This window comes from Sphaeramia orbicularis, chromosome 1, assembly GCF_902148855.1.
Source record: "Sphaeramia orbicularis chromosome 1, fSphaOr1.1, whole genome shotgun sequence".
In the NCBI taxonomy this organism is placed as follows: Eukaryota; Metazoa; Chordata; class Actinopteri; order Kurtiformes; family Apogonidae; genus Sphaeramia; species Sphaeramia orbicularis.
Window position 1 is genome coordinate 34255369 of NC_043957.1, and position 19342 is coordinate 34274710.

Genomic DNA, 19342 nt, shown 5'->3' on the forward strand with positions numbered 1-19342 from the left:
TCTCATGCACATATGGAGGTATCAAATGAACACACCAATTTAGAGTGAAGAAGAAAGCTATTTCAGGCTGACATATGGGCAGTTACAGCAATCACCTACCTCTGGCTTATCTTTCAACAATCATCAGGTGAAAATACTTAAATGGGCTTTAATATAGTATTTCTACTTTAAAATATATATTTAAAAAATGATCCAATGAATTTATCATTAGAGTGCTTGGAATAACAAGCTCTGAATTTATTCCAAAGACATCAGTCACAGAGTTGTGCATTCAGTTGATTCATCCCCACAGTCCAGGAATTTATGTGATCACCAAAGGGAGAAGTGAGTCATACTGCCAATGTCACATGAGGAGGAGAGTAACTCCATGGGGACTTGGACCCAAGCACCAAAAAGTGACAAGATGGGATCAAGGTTATAATAGTTTTGGATTTTTCATTATAGTTTAGTTTTATTTAGTTTTGACTTTTTTTTTCTCTAATTCAGTTGGTTTTAATTAGTTTTTAGAGCAGGTTTGCTAGTTTTTATTAGTTTTCATTATTTTCTAAATGCTTAGTTTTAGTTTAGTTTTAGTTTTGTCAAATCTTTTATCTTCTTCGCCGTCGTATTCAAAGAAATCCCAGACAGGACTCTGCTGCTTTCTCCCAGCTTTAGTCTCCATGTTTCCAGGTAGAGTGGGGACCAGAGGACGACTCTAAATGACAAGTGATGAGAAGTGAAATATCATATGGTGCCAACAGCTAAAATTGCTTGAGGGAAATAAATCAATTTCATATCAATCCGACATTGACAAAGACAGAACGAAGGGAATTTTAGCCATAATTTTTATTCATTTTACTTAGTTTTGTAAGCACACAATACAGTTTCAGTGAGTTATCGTTTTTTGTTGTTTTTTTTTAATTATAGTTTTTATTTATTTCAGTTAACGAAAATGTTTTTTCAATTCTAGTTTTCATCATTTCGTTAGTTTTTGTTAACGATAATAACCTTGGATGGGATGAGAACTGCTAAGAAACAAACTCAGTCAAAGAAAGTGGCAAACTAATATGAGCTAGAAGCACTGTTGTTTTTATCAGTGGACACAGCTCTAAATGAAGAGAATGAACTTTGATGCTGGTGAGTTTGATTATGAGGCTTTTGAAGGTGAAAAGTTATTATGTGATGTTATTATTTTTTGCAAAATTAGCTGTTTTTAGATCCATGGTTCAGACTAAACTGTGACAGTTCTGACCTTGTTTGGACAATTCCAAACAGATCTTTAGTGCAGCTATTGACAACGTAACAGAGCAGAAACAATTTGATTTGTGGTTTTACTGTGGCCGTTTTCTGTCTGTAAAACAGAGCTAAGCTTACAGAGCTATAATGTAAACTAACAGTTGATACACCATGTGAAGATAATCAGACACACTGGTATTTTGAGGGACTGTCAAAATAATCAACTTCAAGTTTTAGTTTGAAGAAGAAAGCTTGATGATACTATTATACAGATGTGTGTAAACAGTGAGCTTCACACTTAATTTACTGAGTGATCTAGTTTGTGGATATATAGTGTTGATTCATTGACACTTTTGGTAGTCCTAAGAGTGTTCTGGTATGTGACATCCCCCTGCTGTTGAGAGTATGGAATATCAATACTATATATTACCCTTGTAGTCACTGGCTGTTTAATCTACTGTGATGGCTGTGATGAGCTGAAGTAATAAACAGCAATGATGGCTCAGAATTAGCTTTTTTTTTATCACATGAGGCCATATAGTGCAGTATGAATTGACTACCATGGTAAATAGTCAAACTACCCACTTACAACAGTTCTAGTTAGTCATTGTTGATTTAATTCAGTGAAAATCTTTGAAAATTAGGATGCACATTGAAAAATCCCATTGATTGTGAGTGATGGTCGTATTATTAATTGAAAAGACAGATTAGCATTTGCCAATAGGAAAGGATAGAGTATATCTTTAAACATTTCTAGTCAAACATTTATGTGTCAATTCACAAGTAATATGGACATTTTAGTGACATGACATGTAACATGGTGATGGTTTCGATATGACATGTTTGAAGGCTAATGAAGAACATTGTTAAAAATGTTAAATGTACATCAGTCATAAAATTCTGGAGTAATGTTCCAACATATTGTCTTTGTTGAGGCTGAGATGAGGCTAAGAATACACAAAACTTTAACATCCTGTAGGCATGTGAGGGCAAAAACTTCTTCTTAATCTCTCTGTTTGGACTTGTTACAGAGGCATTTTTGTGAGAGTGGAAACTTTAATAATCTTTTGATGAGAATCCTTCATAATTCTGCTATCTCTGATTTAGTTTCTTTTGGTGTATGCATGTATGTCCTGCCGAGGGCAGAGTGGAGATATAATATTAGACTTTATAATCTGAACATACAGCTCTCTGCAGCACTTGTTCCTGTGGAAAGAAGTTTGAAGACCATCCGCTTATACCTGGTGTTAGGATGCTTTCCATAGCTCTGAGGTTGAAGGATTTTTATCATCCCTGCATAGACTCAGAATTGCTTACGCTACTTGAGGTGTTAAAGAGGTTGCTCCTGTTTTCTTGCCAACATTTCAGTGTTTGTTGACCCTGTCTGATTCTTAGAAATGTGGGCTAGGTCGTCATCCTTTCTGCAAGCGCCTACTTTCAAGGTTCAGTAGTCACTCTGCAGCTGTTTGTGGGGAGTACAGATGGGAGCTCCTGTGTTAATGATGAAGGTTTAGAGATGTGACTGGCCTGCTGGCTCAGACGTCCAGGTTCCAGTCTGGCAAATGCGTGATAGCAGTGAGCAGGGACAGTAAATCTGTCTGATTGAGGCTTTCCATATCCTGCAATGATCTTTAGCTTTTCACATCTGCACAGAAGTATATTTTTATAGTCAGAATTTAAAAGATCTGTTCTGTACACTAACAGCTTTCCATGTCTTATAATGACTTTATCATTACCAGCCTCCTGCAAACACTGAACTTTTATTCAGCTCCACTGTTCTATGTGGAGGTATCTCTAAGTTGTGTCTCACCAATATATGACTTTTTTTTAACCGTATAACTAAGAGGATGCCTCATTCCTTACTCTTTATCTCCTCAGGTGGCAGCCTATGTTTAGGCAGCCTCTTGCTTTTTTGTTTAAGTGGATCTGCATGCAGACTATGTTCCAGAAGAGACACTGTAATTAGGTCCTAAACCCATGAAGCAATGCTCTGCAGTGATTTGACTCAGGTGCTGAAAATAGTAGTAGTTCCCTCTGTAAAGTGCTGTTTGAATGCCTCATATTGAAAAACAAAATATGTTTATGTTTATGTTTATGCATTTGGCAGATGCTTTTTTCCAAAGCGACTTACAAGGGAAAACCAATTACTCAGTCACTCAATCAATCAAATTTTATTTATATAGCGCCAGATCGCAACAAAAAAGTTATCTCATGACACTTTATGTATAGAGTTGGTCAAAAACCAGACTCTAAGCCAATTTACAGAAACCTAACAGAATCCTCCAGGAGCAAACACTTGTGACTGGTGACAGTGGCGAGGAAAAACTCCCCTTTAACAGGCAGAAACCTTGAGCAGACCCAGACTCCTGGAGGATGGACGTCTGCCTTGACCAGTTGGGATTAAAGAGAGAGGGTGAAGAAAGAGAGAGCGATAGAGATAGAGACTGGGGGAGAGGGGGAGTAGGGGGAGACACATGGAGGCAGTTGAAGATAGGTGAGTGATGATGATGAAGGCAGGAGAGAGGCAGGACCACCGCAGCAGGTCCAGAGATAATCCTGGGAAAATCTGTGATAAGCCTGGGAAGAACTTTATTAAAATATTTAAAATGGGATGTCTGCCAGTGCTAGGACAGGAGGTACTCCTGGAAGAGCTGGGTCTTCAGGAGGCAGGGATGCCTCTGTTCTCATAGTACTTGGTAGAGCGTTCCACCAACGTGGAACGGCCCATGAAAAGAGCCTGGGCTGTCTTGTACAAGGTCTGGGAACCACCAGACAACGTTCCCCAGACGAGCAGAGTGGTCGTGGGGTAACCTAAGCTTTTATCAGTGCACCTAGATAGGTAGGAGCAGACCCACTGAGAATTTTGTAGGCTAGGATTAAGGATTTGAATTTGATGCGGGCAGCTATGGGTAGCCAATGTAACTCAATAAGTAACGGGGTGACGTGCCCTTTTAGGCCGATTGAAGACCAAAATATTAAGTTAAAAGTTGATATTGGTCACTTTAAAGTGTACTCGTACTGGTCATGCTTATGATATTACTTGTGCTTTGTGTAGGGTTAAAACACGATATTCGAAATCTTTGTGACGGGACATTTTAGAGACAATTTGACAGATTAGTGTTGCTAAATGACCCGCATTTTTACTTTTAAATTCATTTTTTGCTTTCGTTGGACCATGAGGGATTATCCAAAACAAGGAGCTACTTGATATTGAAATAAATTTTGGAATGACAATCAATTAAAGTTCGCTCTCTGATGGGACATTACTGTGTTTTGACCCCGTATTACTTATAAGCAAGAGAGGCGCCAAGTCAGTAAAAAAAAATCATCATAAATGCAACACACTGGACCTTTTTATTAGATGAATTATGGACGGGGGCCGAACCTGTGGGGAGCAGTCACTGCAGACCAGAAGTGAAGTACCCGTGGTGTTTCTGGGTGATCGAGTGCAAGTAAAGAAGCTACAGTCAGTGAGCGAAATTGAGTGGAAAGCATGTGTTCGCACTTGGTGTTTGTAGAGCCGTAAGCTTTGCACTCCACCATTGTTCTAGAGATGTGACCCAGCACTGGTTGATAATGTGTCATCTTAGACTGGTGTCTGCTAGACGGGGTCAGTGACCAGTCCTTCACAGCCCAGGTAATCGGACAAAGCAACGCGTCTGTGCCACTATCAGTGCTGGAACAGTCTGTGAAGAAGGCAACGTGTCGCTGACCACACCTGACTGACATAGCAGTGAATTAGCACTATTATACATGATCTTTTGAAATAGCTAGCAATGAAAATTCACCACAGGTACCCTTTAAAAATCTCCATCATATTTCAGTCAGTATAATAGTATTATCTGAACAGCAGTCAGTAATTGGACATTTCACTTGTGTATACAGGCCAGTAGCGCTCATTAGAGTAGCAGTCACTCCAATCATTAGGAAGTGCTTTGAGACAGTGGTGCTCATCCACATTCAGAGCTGTATACTGGACACACTGGACCCCCTGCAGTATGCCTTCCGGCCCAACAGGTCTACCTCAGACACCATTGCCGCAGCCCAGCACACCTCCCTGTCACACCTGGAGAATAAAGATTCCTACATCAGGAGGCTCTTTATTGACTACAGCTTCGCATTCAGTGCCAGATCTACTAAGATCCCATTTTGTGTGTACTAATTTGCATGTGCAATGTAGAATTTTGCATGTGGGGTTGAACCACTGTTTGCAGATGATTTACTAAGATCACTTGCGCAAATTACAACAGGTGCAAAGTCTTGGAGACCACCCTTTTTAAATGAGGGTTTTACGTGCGCTACACCAGCACTAATAGTAACAGTGCGCTGAATGATCCAGATGCACAGAAATGTAAAGTTGGAGGAGTTTTGTCATAGAAGGTATTGCATGACTCATTCATTCATGTATTTTTTATTTTAAAGGGGTTGGATTGACTGTCAGGTGCACATAATTTTGTCACACTGTAGCCTAATGTTGGTGCGTATTTTTAATCACAATCATCAGGAGTGGAAAAGAGTCCCGTAAGGTGTGTTCGTGTGTGTGTGTGTGTGTGTGTGTGTGTGTGTGTGTGTGGGGTGGCGGCATACGTCTCAATTATTTTTTCTTCCGTCACTCCAAAAATGTTCACGAGGGTGTGAAAATGCATTCTCTGCATCTCGTTTGCACGTTATATGCCATTTATGTCTGACAGTTTCCACAATTACCTAGATATTGTACATTTATGTACATGTATTTTGCTTTCAGTAATTGCAGTATATATTTTTTATATTTTTATGCTCATTTTCTTTTGCATGCCAAATTTAAATTCTACTTTGCTTTGTTTGTTTCATCTTAAATTCTCTTGGCATTCTGTGTGGCTGGCAAAGTAAGATTTTCACTGTACAGGGAAACCTGATTCTTTACTGTGCACATGACAAGAAAATGCTTTGAATTCTTTCAATCCATATTCAAGCCACCGACCTGCCTGAAAGAAACCTGTGACAAAGTCTGTGTCATGGAGTATATATTCTCCAGAGTCTACAGGAATTGGTAGAGTTTTTTTTTTCCTGTCAGACCACTTGAAATACAATAGACTGAGAGGTAATTATAGAGTTATTGCTCAATAACACCAAAAAAAACTATCAAGCACTACAGCTTTAAGTGCATAGTTATCTTCAGAGGCAAGAGCCTGTCACATCCAATGCATTAGCATGTAAAGGTATAAAGGCGATAAAGTCAAAACTAAGCCATGACTGTTTTTGATGATTGGCGTTGTAGTTCAACATGTTAAGCATTTGTGCTTTTGCTCATTTGTCTCTGCAATTTTCTGCACGTCCTCAGCTGTGAACTGCCAGACATGAATGTAGTAGTTTGCACTTTTACATCAGATATTGTCAAACTAGCTACTAGCTGATATCCACACTACAATCACTTACTAAGTATGGTAAATTGAATAGTTAATGTGGCTTCACAGTATTTATACAATGCACATTTGTATATGTAGGGTGGATTGCCCTAACGTGGGGCTTATTTTGTCAGACTTCGGTAGTATGTTACAATGTTAAGTCAATATAGTAATGTAATAATAGTGATAATTATATCTATATCATAATACTGGAAGGTCTCAGAGTGTGTGTGTGTGTATCTGCACAATTCTGAGAAATTGAGACATTGAGACGTTGGCTTATTTGGTACCTGCAGTTGAGGAATAGTCCCATGTCCACATTAAATATCTCAGCAAGTTGATAGGACCACTATTTTGGGAGATATTAGTCATTTTGGAATACAACAGGCTTAGTGCTCGGTTGGCTGGAAGTGCAGTACCACGCTGCATGATGGGAAATCAAGTTAGAACAGGAAGAACGCATTTACTAACTTCAGTCCGTAGATATCGGTATTAATATGACCTGTGGTTTGCCAGAGGTCAACGTGCTAGTATAATGTGAAGCTTAAGTGTATATGTAGTTAAGAGTTACTGAGATGAACTACAGAGGAATTAGGGCTGCTCGATTATAGAAAAAAAAAAAATCATGATTATTTTAGCAATAATTGAAATCACGATTATTAAAAACAATTATTTGTTAACCTTAAAGTTGTTTATTTTTTTTCTTGCAAAACAATGTAAGATATACTCTTTAAATATAAATAAAGCTTTTAACCATTAAAACAAAGTATGTTCACTTTTGTACGAGACAAAAAAATCTTTGAATGCAAATAAGTATACTGTAAATTCAAGTATGTTTCCTTTTGTAAACAAATAGTGCAATGGAATTTAACTGCTCTATACTTGCCATAGAACTGTAGCAATAAAAAAAACTCACGTAAAGTGCAAATTATAAATTCAAGTATGTTCAGTGTAGTATGAAACATAATAAATTCAGTGACGTGCCGTGAGGTTTCAGTTAGGTTAATACGGGAGTTGCAGCGTAAAGAGATTCGGAGACTGAAGATTGCATTGCGGACGAAGTTGTAGACAGAGGTTTTTTTTAATGTGTTTTAGTTTTTCATAAGATTATGATAAAGGTGGCGGTGGTTAAATTTTAGATGGTTAAAAAGGTTTGCTGTGTTACCAGTCGGTGCGGACACAACTACGAAACACTTTTTACATGTAATGGGTTTTTGCTCTTCATCAAACCCAAAGTGGTTCCATACAGTTGAATTTGACTTGCCTTTTTTGTTTACCAAGCACTTCTGCTGCGATTCTCCTGCTATTTTTCCAGACCGCTAGGTACAACTCTCCTCTTGGGGTGGACCTGCCGGCTAGCAGGCAGCTGTAGCTTAGAGAGGGGCGGGGCAGAGCAGCTCATGGTAGCTTGCGTGCGCGTGAATTAAACAACTCAAAATTAATAATCGTTTTTTCTCGATTACATAATTTTTGTAATCGTTGCGTGTAATAATCGAAATCGTAATTGAATTTCAATTAATTGCTCAGCCCTAAGAGGAATTGTCTAAACTTCCATAGAAACTTCTATATGAAAAGAAGTGTGCATCCTTTTCAGGAATGTACTGTTGAACAACACACCATCTGTACTTTTAGTAAAAAGGTTGTAAGCTACGATAGTATTCATTCAGTTAAACATATGCCTTGTACAGAAAGTCAGAAAATAAATAAATATTTAATAAGTCAAGAGGTTTTGTGGGTGCAATGAAAGAATCATTTCCCCCCAATTTCAATGGTGGTTGGAGAAAAAAAAAAAAAAAAAACGGTCGCTTACATTTACATATTCTTTGTGTTCAAAAGGCAAGGATGTGTTGACTTCAGTCACCATCTGTCACAATGTATACAAAAGTATGTGCCCAGCGTGTGCTTATGTGCTCTTGTGTGTTTTTGTTCAGTATGTTGTGTTTGTATAGTTTCCTTCACATTCTCTGAGGGCCAGTGCAGGTGAACTGGGAATGTCTTGTGATGTTTTCCATCCAAAGTTATTCCAGCATAAAGTTAAATGCAAAAAAAAGTTTAGTTTACCTTTATCTTTAGCAGTTTCATTTACCTGTCTACCGCTCTACATGGTTTCAATCAAACATAAGTATTATGACGGCCAGAGCACCAGCCTCATACATGAGGAAGACTCGTGGTAATCAGCTTGAGTGCTTCAGCCCATGTGGGAGCTTATTTACATTATTGCAAGTGCATATTTATGTCTAGCACTTCATCACTTCATCCTGGGGCATTGTGTATTTTCATCAACACCCCCCCCCCCCCCCCTTCGTATGTTAGTGTGTTGTTTCCTTGACAACTTCACCCAGACGCTGCCATCACTATGGGGATGGTGCTGCTGAATGAGGCTGCCACCTCTAAGGGAGACGTTGGCAAGAGGAGAAGTAAGTTGACAAAACTTCTTTCTGCTTTTGTTGATTTATTTTGTTTTGTTTTTGTTTGTTTTTCTTGACCATTTTCAAGCTCCTACGGTTCCTCACTTTTCTAGGAGCTTGTGTCAGTGTATTTAAGACAGTTGACATAGTGGTTACGGCTACTCTATCACTACCTCAAGCTCCTGTTTTTTTCCAATTGCTTTGTTTTTTTCGTTTTTTTTTGTTTTTGTTTTTTGAACTGAAAATTGCCATAATTTTGGGCACTGTATTCAAAAATTAAGTATTCAAGTAACATAAAATTGGGATTGGACAATATAAACTCGGCTTTTCCCCCACTCCATTTCAGACACAGTGTGCTACATTGAAATAATTGTACATTTTGTATGGTATTTTGTTTGGTCATGGCTCGCTTTCTGTTTTCTAGATTGTTCTGTTGAAATCTATATTTTTTTTCTTTTCCTTAATGGTTTTGTTCTTTGTGCTGTTATCAACAAGATTGCCATATTGTTCACCACTGCACAGTTTACAAGTAAAAGTTCAATTCTTAAAATTGAAGCACATGTCTGTAATGTGCATCTGTTTTTGAAAGACGGAGATTTTTTTTGTTGTTGTTGTTTTTTGTTTGGTTTTTTTTGTTTGGGATTTTTTTGTTTGTTTGTTTGTTTGGCAGATCAATACTTTAGAAACCTTGACTCCAGGAAAACACACAATCAACACTTGAACTTTAAATGGTAGAAGTGCACCTCTATGATTACCCTGACGTTTTATCTTTTTGTTCTACGGTAGAAAAGCTCATTGGCCTAGAAGTAAAGGCAAAAGTGTTTGAGAACAAAAAGAAAGAAGAAAAAAAAGAACTATGGAAATGTTGCTTTGGTGTAGAAGGGAAGGGAAGGGAAGGGAAGGGAAGGGAAGGGAAGGGAAGGGAAGGGAAGGGAAGGGAAGGGAAGGGAAGGGAAGGGAAGGGAAGGGAAGGGAAGGGAAGGGAAGGGAAGGGAAGGGAAGGGAAGGTTTGTTTAAGATGGATAAGTTGGCTATTTCACAAAAGCCAATTTTAATGACTTACCTTTATATGTAAATTACCTGTTGTTTTTAATCTACGAAAGTGAGGTATTTTTATGCAACAAATTTAAAAAAAAAAAAAAAAACATTTGATCTTGTCCTTGACAGATGTTTAGTGCTGTTCATGACTGTTAACACAAACAGAGACAAAACACAAACCATTTATTTGTAGTGCTTATTGCAAAACCATAAATATAAAAACTTGAACTTAGTCAATTCTAATCACAAGCAGATACCACACACATAAAAATTATGAGAAAGCAGCATGACCTTGACTGCCTTCTCAAAGTTTCATCAATTTTGCAGTGGATATCAAGTTTTTCATAAAATGCTGCATCTCTCTGTCAACACTTGAAGATAAGGTTTCAATATTTTTTTTTGTCTGTTTTTTAACAAATCAACCCTTTAAAGTTGAGCATGTTTCTTGAAAAGAGGGAGGCATTCAGTTTAAATAAGTATTCTTCTCAGCGAAGGAGTAGAAATCACTCACAGATATATGAAGGAGTCAGAAAGTTCTCAGACAACTGTAATAAAAAGTTTATTTATGAAAATAACAGAATTATTTTCCTTCATAAGCTCCATTAGAGCCTCAACACTTTTACAATCTATTTCCATGGGTAGATTGTTCCTTTGTAGAATTGCTGGGGCTGTCTTTGACACAGGCTTTGACATTTGTCTGTGAACGTTTGGACTCTCCCTCTTACAATGCATAAATCAGCTAACATGTGATTGTTACTTGATAGATACCAGCTTTGAATTGCCACTTTTTTGACAACCACATATTTGCACAGAAAATAGGATGTTATCTCACCAGCAGATAGGCCATGAGTTATTGTGAAAGTGCTGTGTCCGGCATTGTGTTTGTTGTCGTCTTCGTTAGCAATTTCTTCTAACATCTTCTAAGAAGAAGATGTTGGTTGAATTCATCTCAAATTTTATATGTAGCTTGTGGCAATGTCTAAAAGGCTTGTTGACATTTTTAGAGAAATTAACATTTTTGCATTTCTTTTTACATTTTTGAAATATTAAAAATGTGCCTTTACTTACAATGGGCCATATTTTGATGGCTTATAGCATGGAAATGGTTACAGATGTTTATGTTTATGTTTATGCATTTGGCAGATGCTTTTTTCCAAAGCGACTTACAGGGGAAACCAATTAAATCACTCAGTCAATCAAATTTTATTTATATAGCGCCAGATCGCAGCAAAAAAGTTATCTCATGACACTTTATATATAGAGTTGGTCAAAACCAGACTCCAACCCAACAGAATCCTCCAGGAGCAAACACTTGTGACTGGTGACAGTGGCGAGGAAGAACTTCCCTTTAACAGCAGAAACCTGGAGCAGACCCAGACTCCTGGAGGATGGACGTCTGCCTTGACCAGTTGGGGTTAAAGAGAGAGGGTAAAGAAAGAGAGAAAGAGAGAGCGATAGAGATAGAGACTGGGGGAGAGGGGGAGAAGGGGGGAGTAGGGGGAGACACATGGAGGCAGCTGAGGATAGGTGAGTGATGATGATGAAGGCAGGAGAGAGGCAGGACCACCGCAGCAGGTCCAGAGATAATCCTGGGAAAATCTAGGATAAACCTGGGAAGAACTTTATTAAAATATTTAAAATGGAATGTCTGCCAGTGCTAGGACAGGAGGTACTCCTGGAAGAGCTGGGTCTTCAGGAGCTTCTTGAAAATAGGCAGGGACGCCTCTGTTCTCATAGTACTTGGTAGAGCGTTCCACCAACGTGGAACGACCCATGAAAAGAGCCTGGATTGTCTTGTACAAGGTCGGGGGACCACCAGACTACATTCCCCAGACGAGCGGAGTGGTCGTGGGGCAACGTAAGCTTTTATCAGTACACCTAGATAGGTAGGAGCAGACCCACTGAGAAATCACAGATATCACTATAGTTATTATTGAGCACCAATAGGAAGGCATATATGGACTTTCATTTAAGGTGTCGAGTATCCTTCAGTTAAAGTACCACCCACTTCTATTGGGAGATTGATCTCCTGCATCGAGACAACAGGACTCTAACTTAGCAGCAGAACCTGACAACCTCGCACTTTCAACTTTATATTGATTCTTGAAAGAACTTGCTGGTGAGATACAGGACTACTGGTCCTATTTTTTTTTTTTTTTATTAAGGGTTTCTGGCAACTCCAGTTAACTCATCTCGAGATGTTGAAGGTGTAATAAAATTAATTCTTATTTCAACTTGAAGGTCGCTACAGAAGTACTACTTTTCAGTTCTGAACATGAAAATTGAGCTTGATATTAGAGGGCCTGTATCTGTAATTATCAAGTATGATGAAAAAGCAGCTTGAGACGTCTTTCAGTTGTGTTGCTCAGGCTACATACTCATGCATCCACATGTATTCCAACACTGAAAAGGTCTAAAACAGGGGGTCTCCAATCCTGGTCTTCGAGGGCCGGTTTCCTGCATGTTTTAGATGTTTCCCTCTTCCAACACACCTGATTCAAATGATAAGCTGATCATCAAGCTCTGTAGAAGCCTGATAACAACTGTTAGGTGTGTTGGAAGAGGGAAACGTCTAAAACATGCAGGATACCGGCCCTCAAAGACCAGGATTGCACACCCCTGGTCTAAAGGAAAGAATATCAACCATGAGTTCTTCTGCAGATGTAAAAGCTTGACAATTGAAATGATAACGACTTTATGATGAAGGAAATACTTCTCATGTGTTAAACTGAACAAGCACACACACTCCCACACACCTACATCCATACAGTCCATGCACTTATACATACAGTATACAGTATGTCTTCTGTTGACATATCAAGCATGCACCAAAATAAACTCACTCACCAGTTCCATCACTCTGTCATTTGTTCTTTCTGTCTCACTCTTCTGTCAGTTCAATGTGAGGCGTGCAGAATCCATTTTAATTACATCAGCATCTTTAATTGAACAGAAATTTTGTGCAATTACAACCCAATTTTAGTAAACTGCACGCAGATACTTCAGAGAACACACAAGCTTGCATTGAATAAACAATTTTGTTTCCAACAGAGTAACGTGACTGAGATCTCACACACACACACACACACACACACACACGCACACACACACACACACACACACACAAATTAAATAAGTGCATTATAAAGCAGTATAGAGAATAGTCGTCTGTCAGTAATAGAGAGAGGATTATGCTTGAATGGTAGTGTAATCACTGGATGTGGGTGTTAAATCCCCAGCATAGCCACCATACCGCTGAGTACAGCGACAGGAAATTATCTGCTGCTTCACTGCGCATCTGTACGAGAAATCACAGCACACACTGTTTCTCAGCAAGGGAGTTACTGAACGAGCAAATGGAGTCGCAAAATCACTACATACGCAGTATCAGTGGATGCATGGAGTTGGAGGAAGGGGTGAGACAGGCAGAAGGAAGACGACAGTTAAGGGGATGAAATGTGAATTAGAGTGAAAGATGGGGGAGGAGGAGGAGAGAATGAGGAAGAAGAAATTAAAGAGTCAGGAAGGAGATGATGATGATGATGTGGAAGAGCAGAGAGAGAGAGAACTTTAAAGTAAGGCCACAACCCAGAAATTACCATATCTTCCTGGTGAAATGCCAACATGCGATATAGCAGTACTTGATTTCAACACAATGGAAATCTTATTAGAGTTCAAATGAAATCCAAGCAACAATAGGACATGACCCCAAAATGTGCAGCTGAAGGTAAAGCACCCTTTTATTTAGCTCTTATTTAATAGTACTGTGTAGATGTCTTAGGCTACCCTTAGCTATGGTGTTTTTACACATGTGTAATGAGCACAATATCTATTTCTCATTCTCTTTATTAAAATACAACAAGAAAATTTAGTTGAATACGATATGCATATAATATTAACCCTATAATGCCCAACGTATCATATTTGATACATGAGTTTTGAAGCCCTCTACATGATCAGTGTGATATTTTTTTTCACGAAAATCCTGATGTATACAATAAGACATGCAATACATGGATAATCCACCAGGGGGGAGGAATTCGTTCACCAGAGGCCTTTCATGTGACACTACAAGATTGTCATTAATGAGGAAGGAGACAGAACTTTGCCAGTTTTGAAAAGGTATTACCAATTTGTTAGACATATTTGTGTTATATTATGTTTTTGTTTGTTCAAAAACAAATCTTACTCTGTTCTGTATTTTATTCTTTTATTTTGGTTTTAATTATTCTTTTGTACAGCACTTTGGTCCACTGCGGTTGTTTTAAAGTGCTTTACAAATAAAGTTGGATTGGATTGGTTCAAAAATAATAGTATTTGAACATTGAGACCCGATGTATCAAATATGAAACAAAACTGAAGCGCATACATGGAAATTGGTAACAAAAAACGTTTGGGTTGTTCGAAGGACCAATAAAGGCTCCAGTTTAACAGTACTGGAACGTTCTGTCAGTGATTTAATGGTTCAGACTCTACAGGGTTAAAGGCTGACAAAAATTATAAAGCACATGGCATCTCTAGGAAACAGACAGTATTAAGTTTGATCTCTGTTCCCAAGACAAGTAGCCCAAGTAACAATAAGAAAAAAAAAGACTTTTGTTTAATAAAACACAAAATCTCATGTCTGCACAGAAGAGTACAAAGGAAGTTCACACTAAATACTATATATTTCAGTCAGTGTTTTTTTTTTCTGAAATTCTTGTTTTTAATGCTGCTCTGTATTTCAGCTGTTTATTTTTACAGAGACAGAAATGTGTATATGCATGATATCATTTTATCATTATACTCTCACTTAAACAATAAATCTACTTGTGGCCTAAATGTTTTGCACAGTACTATACAAGCACCCCAAGAGCAGTCCCAAAATATTAAAATATGTTCATGTTTTTCTGTTTTTATTTATTTATTTTTTTGTTGTAATGCTAGCCACAGTGGAGTGGAGTATAATCAACAAGCTGTGTCATGAAAGTAGGTTAGTTTTTGTGGCAATGTAACTACTTTCCTGTAGGGCTGTGCAATTAATTGAAATTCAGTTACGATTTCGATTATTACACACGATTACAAAAATTATGTAATCGAGAAAAAACGATTATTAATTTTGAGTCGTTTTAATTCACGCGCACGCAAGCTACCATGAGCTGCTCTGCCCCGCCCCCCTCTAAGCTACTGCTGCCTCCTAGCCGGCAGGTCCACCCCAAGAGGAAAGTTGTACCTAGCGGTCTGGAAAAATGGCAGGAGAATCACAGCAGAAGTGCTTGGTAAACAAAAAAGGCAAGTCAAATTCAATTGTATGGAATCACTTTGGGTTTGATGAAGAAGACGAAGAGCAAAAACACATCACGTGCAAAAAGTGTTTCGTAGTTGTGTCTACACCGACCGCTAACACAACAAACCTTTGTAACCATCTAAAGTTTAACCACCGCCACCTTTATCGTAATCTTATGAAAAACTAAAACACATAAAAACAACTCCGTCTACAACTTTGTCCGCAATGCAATCTTCAGTCTCCGAATCTCTTTACGCTGCAAGTCCCGTATTAACCTAACCCAGTGGTTCTTAACCTGGGTTCGATCGAACCCTAGGGGTTCGGTGAGTTAGTCTCAGGGGTTCGGCGGAGGTCAAGACACACACTCGACTCATTAGTCGGGTGTGTGTGTCGGGCTAGGTCTGTGTATATAAACAAACAGCTTCGGAGACTCTTTCTCTGATTGACATCCAATATACGCGGTGTATTGTTGTTGCTTATAGCACTACAACACAATCCGGAAGTGTTTATAATGTCTTCCACTCGTCTGACGAATTATTTGAGTATTTTCCACATCGTTGTTATGACTTTTGGTACTTCCTGTTAACCACGGAGTCAGCCATGTGTAGCATTTGTTTACATTTTTCGGTCACCGCACTGGTCAGTTACAATCATGCGATGACCGACGCACCATCGTGGATGGAGAAATCGTATTATGCTAAAGCCGTCAGTCACACTGATTTGCAGTAAATATTCATTATTATTATAGCCTGATGGAAATTAGGCGATGGATGTGTGTTAAAATGTTAAAAATGATAAATAGCATAAATACAATAAGTTCATTATTGGAATACATAAGGTTAAAAATTAAAACCATTTCAGTGTGGTAGTATTAAAAAAGGTCATGTCTTTGTGAAAAGGTATGTAATTTGTGAGTTCATGCACTGTATTGGTTTTGGTCTTTGAACACAGTGATGTTAATGGACGGTTCATTTTGTGCACCAGTAAAACATATACCTGTGTCTTGAATTTGAAAAAAATCACATTTTATTTTTTAATAAAGAAGGGTTCGGTGAATGTGCATATGAAACTGGTGGGGTTCAGTACCTCCAACAAGGTTAAGAACCACTGCCCTAACCTGTATAACCCTAACGTGCGTATTCTAGATGGCTGATGTGTACAGAAGGCCTTAACTGAAACCTTACAGCACGCCACTGAGTTTACTATGTTTCATACTACATTGAACATACTTAAATTTATAATTTGCACTTTACGTGAGTTTTTTTTTTTTTTAATTGTTACAGTTCTATGGCAAGTCTATAGCAGTTTAATTACAGTGCACTATTTGTTTACAAAAGGAAACATACTTGAATTTACGGTACACTTATTTGCATTCAAAGATTTTTTTGTTTCGTACAAAAGTGAACATACTTTGTTTTAGCTTTATTTATGTTTAAGGAGTATATTTTACATTGTTTTGCGAGAAAAAAAATAAACAACTTTAAGGTTAACAAATAATCGTTTTAATAATCGTGATTTCAATTATTGCTAAAATAATCGTGATTATTTTTTTTTTCTATAATCGAGCAGCCCTACTTTCCTGGAACCATTACAATTTATCTATGAGGCTTGGATCCTTTAATATAAACACTGCACAATTATAAACACCAACAGAGAGGTAGCAGCCTTTTCTGTCACCATGAACCTGGAACAATGAAGTGTGAGTAATTGCATCTGGAGGTTCAGTCAGTTAATGTCTCTTGGAGCAGTTGCTAATCAAAGAATTAGTCCATGTGGCACCACAATATCTATTCATATTTGTCTTCTTAATTACACAGGTTTAAGTTAATATCTTTATTGGCTTCCACATGCTTGAAAAATGTAAATATATTTTGCCACGCCAATATATCATGAGTTAATTTGAGCCAAGTCGCACAGTAGAAAGAGGGATTACCACCTTTGTCATTGAGGAAAATCATTCGGCTTAAACAACTTGTCATTTCGCCAAGGTCATAAATCACTTAGCATATTAGCATGCTTAGCGCGTCTCTGTGTATGGCAGTGTGATTACCCGTAGATGCATACTAAGACACCTCTCAGTCATAATAGATGAGCTATGGGATATACATCCCACTATACTTAATGAAGATACACAGACATCCTGTCGCTCACACACTCACGGCCTTATACATGAATGCGGGTCCATTTGTGGGGGGTGGGGTGGGGGTGGAGGTTACGGGCACGAAGCATGAGGGCTTTCTCTGGAGAGTCGCTCTCCAGTCTGCAGTGCTCTCAATCAAGTCAATCAGTCAAGGCCACACACACATGAATCTGGATTATAATACTTGTTAGGACGTTGCCTTGCATTAGTCATCAGCCAGAGTTATTTAATTTAACCCCAAACCCGTCCTCTCACCTCTCATCGAAGCCCCCTAATAGAAGCATAAGTAAATGCACACACACCTTCCAGTGACTGCTGAGCGAGCCTTCTGTGCGTATCTAAATGTGCCGGTGGTAGATGGATTACAGCTTGTCATGTCAATTGCTGTCACACAGATTTTCAGCCAACCCTTGAGGTCGGATGCTCCTATGTGTGATTCTCATGCAGCACTGTAATGTTAATGATATGCAGGGATGGCGAAAGAAGAATGGGAAGAGTTATAGCAGAGCTGACGCTAAGTGATAGCAGGGAGAGCGGTGAACGTCCATGCATTACACATCACGCAGACACAGACAGAACACATAAACCACTGATGCTTTGAAGATGAATGACAACGCGCACACACAAATTGACACTGAGATTTTGTTCCACATTTTCCCACCCAGATCTTTTGTTCTGACAGCGCATCGTCATCACACGCACATGTCGACGACATGCGCGCACACACTCAGAACAAGCCGATATCTCACTATTTAGTCTCCAGGAGAGGTCCTCATCCTAATCCCTGATTAACAATATCAGTCGGTGGTGACAGTTTAATTTAACACAGCGCTTCTCAAGGATTAGCCGCTGCACGAGGGTGTGTGCACCCACTCACACTCCCACTCACACACACACACGCAAACACACACATTCCCATACAGATTAAAGATCATGCTTATGTATATTTCATTTTAGAATAGCCACTAAGGAAATAAGATGATAATAGCTGCAAACACAATTTGCCGCAACATGGCAGAGATGATAATGAGAAAGCACAAAAGTTGAGTGATCATCTAAATGAAGGTGCATATCAAATGTTTTTGCATGAGAAAGAGCAAGAGGAAACGTTATCTTTAACCGTATGGGTGGCCTGCAGGTGCCCTTGTGTGTGTTTTTATACCATCGATGTGATAGAAAGAGGATGTGTTGTGTCTTCATCATGTTTAAAGCCTGTGGGCAAAATTCAGCTGGAACACACATCATATGGCAAGTTGCATCAGTGGTTATAATCTGCATGAAATGATTTAAATAAATGCTTTTGGCCAGAAATCAAATATTCTCACAGCTATTGTCTCATAATTATTTTTCATATATCAGTGTTTGCAGCTTCTGCAAACAGTTAAGTATATGTAAAATCAGATCTATCACAGTCCGTGGTGTCACAAATTTGTTCTTGTTTCAAAGGTTATATTTCATGCACAGTGTACATCTAGTTTTAGCGTATTAACAGTTATTATTATTTATGTGTGTTTTTCTTCTCAGTCATCTGCCTGGTGGGCCTTGGCCTGGTGGTGTTTTTCTTCAGTTTCTTGCTTTCCATCTTCCGGTCCAAGTACCACGGATACCCCTACAGGTAACTATAGCAACCTGCAGGTGTTTCACACAGCTTAGCCAACGCTTATTCAAACACAATATGTGCACGAGCTTTAAAAAAAATCGCTGCGGCTGACATAAAATCATTTCACAGTTATTGCAAACACAGTGCAAAATCCAAGCCAAAGCGACATCCATTCCCATTATTCCTTTGATCGTCAGACAGCTTCTCGATTAGTGACTGTCCTTCTAAAACCCTGAAGCCGCAGAGCCGGGTTTAGTCCTCCAGAGACCAGTCTAACGACAACGGAGATTT

At 38.6% G+C, this 19342-nt stretch overlaps 1 protein-coding gene across 1 annotated transcript in view; it reads left to right on the forward strand.

Moving 5' to 3' along the window:
* tusc3 (tumor suppressor candidate 3) overlaps positions 1-19342 on the forward strand; it is a 102492-nt gene that overhangs the window by 74342 nt on the left and 8808 nt on the right. Inside the window, exons 8-9 of the mRNA XM_030146460.1 lie at positions 8942-9016; positions 18976-19066. Coding sequence (XP_030002320.1) covers positions 8942-9016; positions 18976-19066 — 166 coding nt within the window. The remainder of the gene's footprint in view (positions 1-8941; positions 9017-18975; positions 19067-19342) is intronic.